We start from the raw sequence: 12,921 nt of genomic DNA on the forward strand, positions 1-12,921 counted from the left end.
ATTTTGTAGCCTGAGACTTTGCTATATTCTTTAATCAATTCCAGAAGTCTCATGGTTGAATCCTGGGGGTTTTCCAGATATAACATCATATCATCAGCATAAAGTGAGAGTTTGATCTCTTCCTTCCCTATTTGGACTCCCTTGATTCTGCTCTCTTGCCTGATAGCTCTCGCAAGGACTTCCAATACTATGTTGAAAAGTAATGGAGACAGTGGGCAGCCCTGTCTGGTTCCAGTTCTAAGTGGGAGTGCTTTCAGTTTTTCCCCATTCAGAATGATGTTGGCTGTGGGTTTGTCATATATGGCGCGTATCATTTTTAGGTAGGTTCCATCAATGCCTATTTTGTTAAGCGTTTTTATCATAAAAGGGTGTTGAATTTTGTCAAATGCTTTTTCTGCATCTAATGAGAGTATCATATGGTTTTTGTTTTTGCTTCTATTTATGTGGTGAATTACATTTATAGATTTACGTATGTTGAACCACCCCTGCATCTCTGGGATGAAGCCCACTTGGTCGTGGTGGATTATTTTTTTGATAAGTACTTGGATTCGATTTGCTAGTATTTTATTGAAAATTTTTGCATCTATATTCATGAGAGAAATTGGTCTGTAGTTCTCTATTTTTGTTGCGTCCTTTCCTGGTTTTGGTATCAATGTTATATTGGCTTGGTAGAACGTGTTGGGGAGAATTCCATCCTTCTCAATATTGGAGAATAGTTTATGTAGGATGGGCACCAGTTCTTCTTTGTATGTATGGTAAAATTCAGGTGTGAACCCATCTGGAAAAGCTGGGAGGGTCTTGAATGCCATTCTTAGGACATGGAGTGATGGTGTTAAGAGTGATATGGGATTTATTTATTTGTTTATTTTTATAGATTTAGGAGGTGCATGTGCAGACTTGTTACATAGATATTTTTGCATAGTGGTTAAGTTGGCTTTTTGTGTAACCCTCACCCAATTAGTGTACATAGTACCCATTAGGTAATTTCTCATCCCATGCCCCTCTCCTGCCCTCCTGCCCTTCTGAGTCTCCAGTGTTTGTTATTCCACTCTCTATGTCCATGTGTACTCATTATTTAGCTCTCACAAGTGAGAACATGTGATGTTTAACTTTCTGATTATGACTTATTTCACTTAACAATAGTGGCCTCCAGTTCCACCCATATTGCTGCAAAAGACATGATTTCATTCTTTTTTATGGTTGTGTAGTATTCCATGTTGTGTGGAATATATATACACACACACACATACATATATATATATATATACACATACATGCACACACACCCCTACATTTTTTTTATCCAGTCATCGGTTGATGGACCCTTAGATTGATTCCATATCTTTGCCATTGTGGATAGTGCTGTCATAAACATGCAAGTGCTGGTATCTTTTTGACAAAATGGTTTCTTTTCCTTTGGGTAGATACCCAGTTGTGGGATTGCTGGGTCAAATAGTAGTTCTAGTTTTAGCTCTTTGAGAAATCTCCATACTATTTTCCGTAGAGGTTGTAGTAATTTACATTCCCACCAACAGTGTACAAGTGTTCCCTTTTCTCTGCACCTTCACCAACATCTGTTGTTTTTTGAGTTTTTAATAATGGCTGTTCTGACTGGTGTAAGATGGTATCCCATTGTGCTTATAATTTGAATTTCTTTGATGATTAGTGATGTTGAGCATTTTTTCATATGTTTGTTGGCCATTTGTATGTCTTCTTTTGAAAAATGTTCATGTCTTTTGTCAAATTTTTAAAGGGGTTATTTGGGTTTTTTTCTTGTTTGAGTTTCTCATAGATTCTGGATAATAGTCATTCATTGGATGCATAGTTTGTGAATATTTTCTCCCATTCTTTAGATTGTCTATTTGCTCTGTGGATTCTTTTGCTGGGCAGAAAATTTTTAGTTTAATTAAGTCCCATTTGACTGTTTTGGTTTTTATTACATTTACTTTTGAGGTCTTAGTCATAAATTCTTTGCCTAGGATGTCCAGAAGAATTTTTCCTAGTTTTTTTTTTCCCTAGACTTTTTAGTTTCAGGTGTTACATTTAAGTCTTTAATCCATGTTGAGTCAATTTTTGTATATGGTGAGAAATATGGGTCCAGTTTCATTCTTCTGCATATGGCTATCCAATTTTCCCAGCACCATTTATCGAATCCTTTCTGCAGTATATGTTTTTGGCTACTTTGGCTAAGATCAGTTGGTTGTAGGTATGTGGCTTTATCTCTGGGTTGTCTATTCTGTTCCATTGAACTATGTGTCTGTTCTTATACCAGTACCATGCTGTTTTGGTTACTGTAGCCTTGTAGTATAATTTGTAGTCAGGTAATGTGATGCCTCCAGATTTGTTCTTTTTGCTTAGGATTGCTTTTGCTATTCTGGCTCTTTTTGGTTTCATGTGAATTGTAGGATCATTTTTTCTAATTCTGTGAAAAATGACATTGGTATTGAATCCATAGATTGCTTTGGGCAATATGGTCATTTTAATAATATTGATCCTTCGAATCCATGAGCATGGGATGTTTTTCCATTAGTTTGTGCCCAACAAAAAAAAAGCCCAGGACCAGATGGATTCACAGCTGATTTCTAACCAGACTTACAAAGAACCGGTACCAATCCTAATAAAACTATTCCAAAAAATTGAGGAGGAGGGAAACCTCCTTAAGTCATTCTACAAAGTAAGCATCACCCCTAGCCAGTCCAGGACACAACCAAAAAGACTGGGATTTAGCAAAGGAGCCCAGGAGTGCCTGAGTTCTGTCTTTTCCTGGTCATGTTTCTTTCCAGTGAAGCCCCCAAAGGAGCTATATGCACCCAAGGCACAGGTTATTAACATCTAGGCTCAGACCCTGAACCTCAGTATTCTGTGTTACCTTTCACATACAAATCAAGCAATCCATACCTGAAATCCTCAACCTCCTCCTTTGTCTAATTCACCTACCAAGCCCTATTTCCCTAAATCACCGCAGGACCAGGTTCTGGACACCTATGTACAGCCTCTATCGCCCAGAACCCTCTGAAATTAATTCAGATTATTCAGTCCTAAACTTGCTGAAACTTGCCTTTCCTGCCACACCCATTCCTCCCCAGGGAAACCACACAATGAGGCTCTGGACCACAATTTCCCCCTCACTCTTTCTGCCTCCTGACCAACCCTGGTACTAACCCCACGTGGCCCTCTGTGGCAAGACATGCCCACTTCTCTTGGGAACTAATGTAATAAACTCTTCTTTCAGAGGCAGTTGTCTCTGTATTATATGATTAAAACAAAATCCCAGGTACATTTTAAGACACAGCAATGTTGTTAAGAGCAGTATTTCTCAGACTATTGGTGGTAAAGGACTAGTTTCTATTTTTTCCAATTCTTCATGAACTAATACTGTTGTAAAATATAGTAACAATGAATTTCTATAAAAATTATCATATTCTTACATGTTATGACTATAACTAATGTCTGATTGCTATACAAGTTTCTAAATGCTTCTCTCGGTTTCTGTACTTATCTCGTTGTAAACCAATAACAACTTATGTATTAGCATTGGTTCATGAATCACACTTGGTTTAGAACTGGTTCAGGGGAATGAATCGATGATTTAATGGGGGTGCCCAAACATGTAAGAAGAGGAATAGTAAGTTTACCAATCAAACAACATGGAAGAAGAAAGCATAAGAGCTGGGCACGTATGTGCCCTTGTAACTTTCAGTGACAACATCTGCTCATATACAAAGCCCAGTCAACATTCTGGAGTCTAATGCAGCTTCTTCTCTATGATACAAGGATGGGGTAGAACAGAGTAAGTCAGCATGATCAGAGATGTTGCATCCTCTTTTCTAGAGGCCTATATATACCATATGGCATGTCCTTAAAGACAGTTATATAAAATGATCTGTGATTGGTGATCTTCTTGATGTGGTCCCCAGTGATCAAATTTATTTATTGTCTCAGAAGTTTATAAATTGCTTGAAGCCAAGACAGGAAAAGAATACACAAGTAAAAGACACAGGTGAGAGAATGGAATATGATGGAACTAGAATTATCTAAAGAAAATGTGCCATTCTCAGGACAGGGCCTGTGTACATTAAAGGAAGAGACAGGAACTGGAGTATAGAACCAGAAATGGAATTCTGATCAACAAAAATATAAGGCAGAAAGATTAAAGAGGAGACCCATAGCCTTTCTGGAATTATGATCAAAAGTATTACCAAGCCAGGCACGGTGGGCTGCTCATGCCTGTAATCCCAGCACTTTGGGAGGCCAAGGCAGGAAGATCACTTGAGGCCAGGAATTCAAGACCAGTCTGAACAACATAGTGAGACCCTATCTCTACAAAAAAAAAATTTTTTTAAATTAGCCAGGTGCAATGACACACATTTGTAGTCCCAGCTATTTGGGAGGCTGAAGCAAGAGGATGACTTGAGCCTAGGAGTTTGAGGCTGCAGTGAGCTATGATCACACCACTCACTGCACTCCTTAGAGCAAGACACTATCCCTTTAAAAAAAAAAAAAAAAAAGCATTACCAGAAAAGGTTTCTTTAGTGCATATAACGTATGCATTGTATTGGCATGGCATGGTCCCAGCCCATGAAGAACAAGTGCAATCATTTTATTAGAGGTTTAACACCTGAACTCTAAGGCAAAAATTTCACATAGTTAAAAATTATTTTGAAAGTTCAAAGTCACAACGAGGCAAACTAAATATCACAGGGTAGCAAGGAAGATTGTTTAAGGTTAGTCATTTGTCAGTTTCTTTCTCTTAGAGCAGTGGTCTTCAAACTGGGGTTGTATTCCCTTGGCGTACTTGAAGACTTTCCCAGCACAGTTTTAAGGAATCCAGTTCCAGATCTTTAACCTACATACACCTGTGCATGAGATCAGCTCTGTGATCCAAAGTTGCACCACTTCTTTCCTACTTGCCTTTTCAGTCACCCTCCTCCCACTTGACAAAAGGAAGGCATACCTCTGTCATCCCAAATCTTAAGTGGTGCATTGCCTTAAGGTATAAAAATCTTTGGGATGCCAAACAAAAGGACAATTGAAAATGTTAGTGTCTACAAAGTTTTCTTTAATCCAGGAACCTTAAATCCATTGTAAGGCTTTCTGAACTTATTTCTTTTTTATTTCTGTTAAGAGTGAAACAGAGTTATAATTGGGTTGTCGAGATGTTTGTAAGTTCAGGAGTGGGATGGTTGTCCCTGGAGTACAGATTAATACATTTATTAAAAATGAAAAATGAGGTCATACTTTTTTAAAATGAAAATAAGTCTGATTTGGTCAATTGCTTTGACATTGAGGACTGACTTTGCTAATTAGATCATGTGGTGGACATTCTCATAAATGAGCTAAATCTGTTGCTTTAAGGTTTTGTCAAAAATGTATTTAAAGCATGTGATGAGATAAAATCATATTAAAAAATAAGTGTTGGCAATGATGTAAAGAAGTTAACAATATTTTGATTATTCCAACCTTCTGTTGTGTTGAACAGGTTCCTTTAGGTAAAAGTAACTCATGTAAGAATAACCCATATAAATATTAATAAATAATAAAGCCTTTTTGGTATCCTCAGAAATCAAGAAAGGGCATCCTTCTAATAATTAGGTGACAAATCCCTTGGCAAGTTGCATTTTCAGTTCTTTGCTTTTAACAAAATTGAAAGACCTAATTTGTCAGCCAATAGATCATTAAAATAAATTTTGCTTATAGCTTACTATGTGATTTTTGGCATATAATTTGGAGAGAGTTCAAAGAATTGACTGACATTTGTATAACACAGTTTTTCCATTCCAAGATAACATTTATACGAATAAGGTTTCTCAGCACTTAAAATCTATCAGTAGAAAGGAAGGGATTGATTTGGAGTCATGTCTCATTCTAATAATAAGTAATACTGTCAACAAATATTTAAGCACTAACTGATAAAATCTATCTCATTAAAATGCATTTTAATAAAATTGTCATTTTTAAGCTTATTGCTTATAAAATGTGTAATAAATTTATGTAGCTTGGTCAACTGTATTCCTAGGAATTATAATAGAAACTCAATCTGGGAGAATTTTTAAAATTTCTTAGAGAATGATGGTCATAGGAAATTTTTTAAATATTAAATACAGTTTATAATTTTTTATTCCAGAGAAGCGTTCAAGGGTGATCAATAAACTACATTAAAACATAAAAAGTATACATTTACATAAATTGCTCTAGGGAACATGTAATGGAAGTATGAGTTGAAAGAGAAAAAGAAATCAGGAAAAATTTCTAAGTGGCAAAGAAAAGGTTTATTTAAAAATGTCAGTGCTGGGAATTATATAATTTACAGGTGTTTAAACTGGGAATTATAGAGTTTACAACTATTTAAACTTTTGGTGAAAAAAAGTTTATGTTGACTTTAAAATGAGGTGGAAGAGGCCATACATAATTTTCAACTGAACTAAAAGCTTGAAGAGCACTGTTGGAATAATATTCGATCTCCAAGAAATATACTCATGGAGAGAATGGCAAATGATATGGGCACTTTTAAAATTCTCTCTTTTTGCCAAGTGTGGCACAGAGACTTCAGTAAGTTAAAGGCACACTCCCTGTGAGCCCATAATAAGATGCACACACAGTGACGTGCTTCCCTGCGGATGTTACACAGAACATGAGATAAAAGCATCTATGGATGCATGAGTGAACAGTGAGTGGAATTTTTGAATCCTTAACTAGCCAAACACAGGTATATCTCAAGTGTACGGGGAAGGGTAAATGTGTAATAGTGCGTGATGAACGGTAGTAGTCAACAGCCAGGCGTGCTTTCTAGAAACATGTGTTCTGGTACCTGGGCTGCAAGGGTGGGGCCATGTCGGGGAAGCCTAGCCTAACTTTTGCTCAGCCTGTAGGGTCCACGCTGGTCTCATGCCGCTCTCTTCTCTCTCTGTCTCTTCCCCCTGCCCCTGCAGTCCCTGCTCAGCATCCCAGGCTCGCCCTTCCTCTCCCGCCACAACAGCAAAAGCAGCATCTTCAGTTTCCGCGGTCCTGGGCGGTTCCGAGACCCGGGCTCGGAGAACGAGTTCGCAGACGACGAGCACAGCACGGTGGAGGAGAGCGAGGGCCGCCGGGACTCCCTCTTCATCCCCATCCGGGCCCGCGAGCGCCGCAGCAGCTACAGCGGCTACAGCGGCTACAGCCAGGGCAGCCGCTCCTCGCGCATCTTCCCCAGCCTGCGGCGCAGCGTGAAGCGCAACAGCACGGTGGACTGCAACGGCGTGGTGTCCCTCATCGGCCCCGGCTCCCACATCGGCGGGCGGCTCCTGCCAGAGGTGAAAATAGATAAGGCAGCTACCGAGGACAGTGTAAGGAAGTACACAAATAGATAGAGGCTAGGCATGGCAGTCTCTCCCGCTCCCTTCCCCTCTTCTCCCCTGCTCTGCCCGTCCTACTGGGTCTCTCTGGCCCCTTCTCTTGTGAACACCCCAGCCATTTCTGCTTTCTCCCTCCTGGTTTGTTTCTGTTTCTCTCTTCAGCCGTCCCCTATTACTCACCCTGTTTTCTCCTTTCCTTTATTCCATTTCCCCCATCTTCCTTCCTTGTTTCTGCCTCTCCTTCTCCCCTCGTTAAACTCCTTCCTTTATTTTACCTTTTTCTTTCTCTCCATCTTTGCAAGTCTGCCCATGTTTCCCTCCCCACCTGCTTTGACTGAATGCCCCTGGCCAGCGGAGCCTGCCCGGATGGAATGAGAATGCCACCGTGCCACCACCAATGACCAAGTCTGAGCGGGTTTGAAACTACCATTGCTTCTCTTCCCCCACTTCCTCTCTCCTCCTAGGGAAACAGCTTGGAATTTAAAGATTTTATTCTTTCTATTTTAAAAAAGTAATAATAGTTTTGAATAATTTTCTAAGTCTCCTCTGCAAAAACAAAGTATGATTTTTCCAAAGAGCAATGTTCATACATGTCAGGGTGGGTGGTTATGTACCAGGAGAGCCAGGCAACGAGAGGTTACTGGACCCAGGCTTTTAAAGGGGATTGAAATGGAAATAAATCAAAGGAGGAAAAAGTGGGAGGTTGGGGCAAGAACACATGGTGTATGGGGGAGGAAGGAAAAGGGAAGCAAAGATGAATTTTAAATGTAATCAGATGTCAGGTTCTGGAGGAGTTGCGTATAATAGCTTCATGAAATCACTTGTCTAGGGGTTTGAATAATGGTGCCCCTCTTTGGGAAAAGCCATCTCTTAGCATTTCTTTAAATTCTAAGCTGTTTATATCTTTTTTTTTAAGTTTTAAATTCTTATAACCTCAGTGATCCTAATCCTTCCTACCTCTAATTCCTTAACTTTCCTGAATCCCTCCTTAGCTGATACAAGCTCCTTGAGATAGCATGTCAGTCTATTTTGTTCTAACACTTCAGTTTCCTCTAACACAGCATGAAGATAGCCAAACCTTTAATTAGCATGATGCATGTGTGGAGGAAAACTGGACAATCATGGTGAAATTTTTCAGAATGATCTGTTTTTAGCATTTTAGGGCAGTTATTGACTGTACATATAAAATTTTCAAAAGGCAGTTTGTTTGTGTTTGAGATTATCTCATTTCTCCCTACCCTTTTATTTAAAAGCAAAATATTTTCCTCCGTATGTTTGTATTGCTTTTTCTAAGCTACAAATTACTTTTACTTGAATTATTTAATTTCTTCTGAGTAAAATTATGTAAGGCTGACAAAGTGAAAGTTACTATTCCTGTTTTTGAGATGGGGAGCAGGCTCAAAGAATTTGTGTTCCTTTAGGTGATACAGCTAGCTCATCTGTGGTAGAGCCAGAATAGTAGACCCTTCAGAAACCCTAATCTTCTGTTTCCCAGTTAATTTTAATGTCTTCTCTGTGTAGTCACTTGGCCATTGCTCTTCTGGAGTCCTGTTTATTTAAGATCAACAGCTATAGGAACAACAACAATAATAATAATAACAAACAGGCTAGGCGCAGTGGCTCACACCTGTAATCCTAGCACTCTAGGAGGCCAAGGCAGGAGGATTGCTTGAGCCCAGGAGTTGGAGGTGCAGTGAGCTAGATTGTGTCACTGCATTCTAGCCAGGGCAACAGAGGGAGACTGTGTCTCAAACAAATAATAAACAGTGGCTCCAAAGTTTCCCCAAGACCAGAGAGTTGGCCAAAATGAATGTTGTAGATAATTATCTTCACATGTGATTTTTATTTGATTTTTCACTAACTGTGTGTCTAGGGGTAAATTTGGGGCTCCCCAGTGAGATAATTATATTTTCTGAAAAAATAAGAGATAATGTCAGTGGAGAATGAGGATGGGTCAGATCAGCATGGTCACTACAGGTGGGGCAATTCAAATGTTTGGAACCAAATCAAATTTTGACATCCCAGCAGTTTTAAAAAAATACTTAAGCCAAATAATACAGTTTGCTTTTTCTCTGAAGAGAAGGTATTAGAGAAGGTTGGTGTCCAGAAAGAAGGAGCTTGAACTTCAGCTTAAGGCAGATGATTGGGTTTGGGGGTTTTGTTTTTGCTTTTTTAGCAGCTTCTGTTGTACTGTGTGGGAGAAAAATTTCAGAGTCAGTTGAGCATATGGCTGTGGAGTGTAAGGCTTTCTGTACCACCTTCCACTGTGGGTCTGCGGAGCTCCACCTTGAGATTTTGGGGGGCCTGCATACCCAGTGCCCTGTAAGCACTGAGGGGATTCTCTCCTGTGGCCCCAAGTAATGGTGGTAACAGACTTAAGGATTCCCAAAGCCAAGAGGTCAGATCCCAAAGTGGCAGGAAGATGAGGTAGACAAGACTGTATCATTCCCAAGGGCTTCCTCATAACCAAAAAAAGCTATTTATTTTATCTTATTTTATTAGAAGCCATAAAGAAGCTGTTATGTCTTATAAATATTAATAGTATAGGTAAATGCCTAAGTTACATTAATAGGCCAAAAAGAGCAAAACAAGTAAAACAGGATGCATATACTTACTGTGATACATGGAGAAAAAAGAGAGCTGGCTAAAAGTTAGTAGTTGCCTTTAAGGAGAAATTATTGGTGACTTTTTTTCTTCCTTACACTTTTCTGCCCTTTCCAGTTTTCTATAATGGGCACAATAATTATAGCTACCAAATATTGAGTCCTTATACTTTGCCAAGTACTTCATATACATGATCTCATTTAATTCTTATAACCACCCTATTCAGTAGGGGGTTTTATCTTGTCAACAGATGAGTCTCAAGGAAATATTTAGTGACTTAGGAAAGTGGAACTTAAACCAAGGTCTCCTTGATGCTAAAAAGAATTTCCTGACAGCTTAAATATTAGTTCCTTCAAAAAGTTGGGAAAACAATCATTTATCTTAACTGGACACAATATATTAATACTTATATATTAATTTAATATTATAAAATTTAAGGGGCATTAATTGCTCATCTGGCAGCCCAGGCCAGTTGAAAATTAATAACTCTTTGGGCCAGGATATAGTGATTCTCACTGTCAAACATTTTGGATGCGTCCACAGCCAAAGATTAACCTGAACTATTAGAATGCTTTCAGTTATGTATACTCGTTATTCATAGACTGGTATAGGAGCCACTAATGGTCTATAAGCTGGTCTTGCACAATATTCATGTGTAGACAATACCATATCTGTATTTTTTTCATCAGGCTCAAATTAAGAAATATACTAGGCCATAAGAAAAAAAGGCATCCAGACATCACCACCTTAGAGTCTCATCAAAAACTATTTCACATCTTCATTAGTTATTCAGTTGTAATTGAGTGGTAATGATTTTTTGATAGCTTGGGAATTTTCACTTTTGCTTTTTGCTGAAGCAGAGAATAAAAGGACTTTTCCCGGTGTCTCCATCTCTGAGCTGGGAAAGCAGGTGAGAATCATTGCTCTTCACTGATAAAACAGGTGCCCTGGCAATGAAGAAATCACATGTAATTCAGAAATCATGTTGAGGTAGCTTGCAATTATACAGGCATTATCTCACTTAACGCTCATAGCCCTCACCTTATGAGATAGATACTGCTATTCTCTGCATTTTACTCAGGAGGAATCCAAGGCTTAGAGGAATAAAGTAACTTGTCCAATATTGCGCAGTAAACAGTAGAGTTAGGATTTGAATCCAAGCAATCTCACTTCAACCATTAGCCATTATACTATACTAACTCAAAAGCCCAAGTTCTTTATTTACTCATGTGATCCTATGAAATTAGCCTCTCTAACCCCATTTTCTTCTCTGTAAAAAAGATAAAATGATCTCTGTTATGGAGCTATTGTAAAGATTAAACATGACAACATACATAAAATGTGAAGCATATCCTGTGGCCTGTTCTTGGTGTTCAGAAAGCCAATTTCCATTCCTTTGCTTCTACTTTGTTGGCCTTTTTAACCCTGAGGAATGGACAGTACTGAATTGCTTGATTTGGCTCCTTCTAAGATTCTGAAGAGCCTTTGTTTGAGAAGGAGGAATAATTGTACAATTATTTTAAAGCAAAACACTACAAAAAGTGAAGAAAAGCTTGAATAGGGGATTGATTAGTGGCTAGGTTCCAAGGACACTTACAAAATGCTGTAAATTTTAGTTCCAAGACAGGTGACTGACTGATTAATTTCCAGTTATGTATTTCTATGGAAAGCAATTTAGAATCAATAAGAAGTTGAGCTTCCTTGGGCAAATCTATAGAAATGTGTGCAGAATCTGCCATCTGCAGGTGCTGTGGGATATCTCTTTGAGAGGATTGCTACAATTTAGGAGATTGGAAGTCAGTGGCTAAATGCCGTAACAAACTTTGCATTTGGGTTAAGAGAAATCGAACAAACTCGTACTGAGTTTAACTTTCAAAGAACTTACTTAAGGTTCTCAGTTGCTTTCACTGTTACTGACAGTTTTACTTCAAGGCTCATTACAGGCTGAATTCAAAACAGGCAGAGGCTCCTGACTTTGAACGGTTAATTCTCCTCCCCACTCCCCAACATGAAACAAAACAAAAAACCATACACTACCATTTACAAACAAAACAAAACAAAAAAATAAAAACAAGAAAACCTGAAAAGATAGGGAAAGGGAAGGAAAGGGCATGTGGTTTTTCCCCTCTGGGCCTTGGGTCTCAGCATGGCTGAAGGAAGAAGCCCCCACTCCCATGTGATGACAGTTGAGCAGCTGAGCCCATAGCAGAGCTACATCTCACCCCAGCCCTAGAGGAATTCTGGCTGGAAGCTGAGTATGTAGCTGCTTTACCTGGGAGAGAGTCTGTGCCAGGTTTTCTTCCCTTCAGTTTGTGCTCTGACACAAGAAACAGTAGCCAACATTGCCGTTAGGAAAGTAAGATAGTGCAGCCACTTTGGAAAATAGTTTGGCAGTTCCTCGAAAATTATACATATAGTTAACATATGACCCAGCAATTCTACTCCAAGGTATATACCCAAGAGAATTGAAAACATGTGGTCACACAAAAACTTGTACATGAATATTCATAAAATCATTATTCACAATAGACAAAAAGTAGAAACAACCCAAATGCCTATCAACTGAGGAATAAACACAATGTTTTACATGGCTACAATGGAATATTATTCACCCATAAAAAGGAATGAAATATTGATAAATGCAAGGTTCAACATGGAGGAACTTGAAAACATTACGGTCAGTGAAAGAAGGAAGATTCCATTTATAGGAAATGTCTACAAGAGGCAAATCCACAGAGACAGAAATCAGGTTATTGATTGTGAGGAGCTAGGCAGAAAGGGGAATTGTGAGTAACAACTAACAGGTACTGTGTTTCCCCTTGGTGTGATGGAAATGTTCTGGAATTTGATAGTGGTGATGGTTGTGCATCATTGTGAATATGCTTTGAAACCACTGAATTCTACACTTTAAAATGGTTAAAATGAATTTTATATTATGTGCATTTTATCTCGGTTTTTTTAATGGCAAAAGAAAAAAGCAGAATAG

At 38.7% G+C, this 12,921-nt stretch overlaps 1 protein-coding gene across 11 annotated transcripts in view; it reads left to right on the forward strand.

The window, feature by feature from the left end:
- Nucleotides 1-12,921, forward strand: part of SCN8A (sodium voltage-gated channel alpha subunit 8) — a 180,927-nt gene that overhangs the window by 105,861 nt on the left and 62,145 nt on the right. For 5 of the 11 annotated variants that reach the window (XM_069491136.1, XM_069491142.1, XM_069491135.1 and 2 more), the window contains one exon: nucleotides 6,930-7,289. In XM_069491136.1, the coding sequence (XP_069347237.1) occupies nucleotides 6,930-7,289 (360 nt within the window). Of the gene's footprint in view, nucleotides 1-6,929; nucleotides 7,290-8,113; nucleotides 8,125-10,164; nucleotides 10,168-12,921 lie in introns of all 11 variants that reach the window. The other 6 variants (XM_069491145.1, XM_069491144.1, XM_069491143.1 and 3 more) reach the window with 2 other exon arrangements.

Source organism: Eulemur rufifrons, chromosome 16, assembly GCF_041146395.1.
Source record: "Eulemur rufifrons isolate Redbay chromosome 16, OSU_ERuf_1, whole genome shotgun sequence".
Classification (NCBI taxonomy): domain Eukaryota; kingdom Metazoa; phylum Chordata; class Mammalia; order Primates; family Lemuridae; genus Eulemur; species Eulemur rufifrons.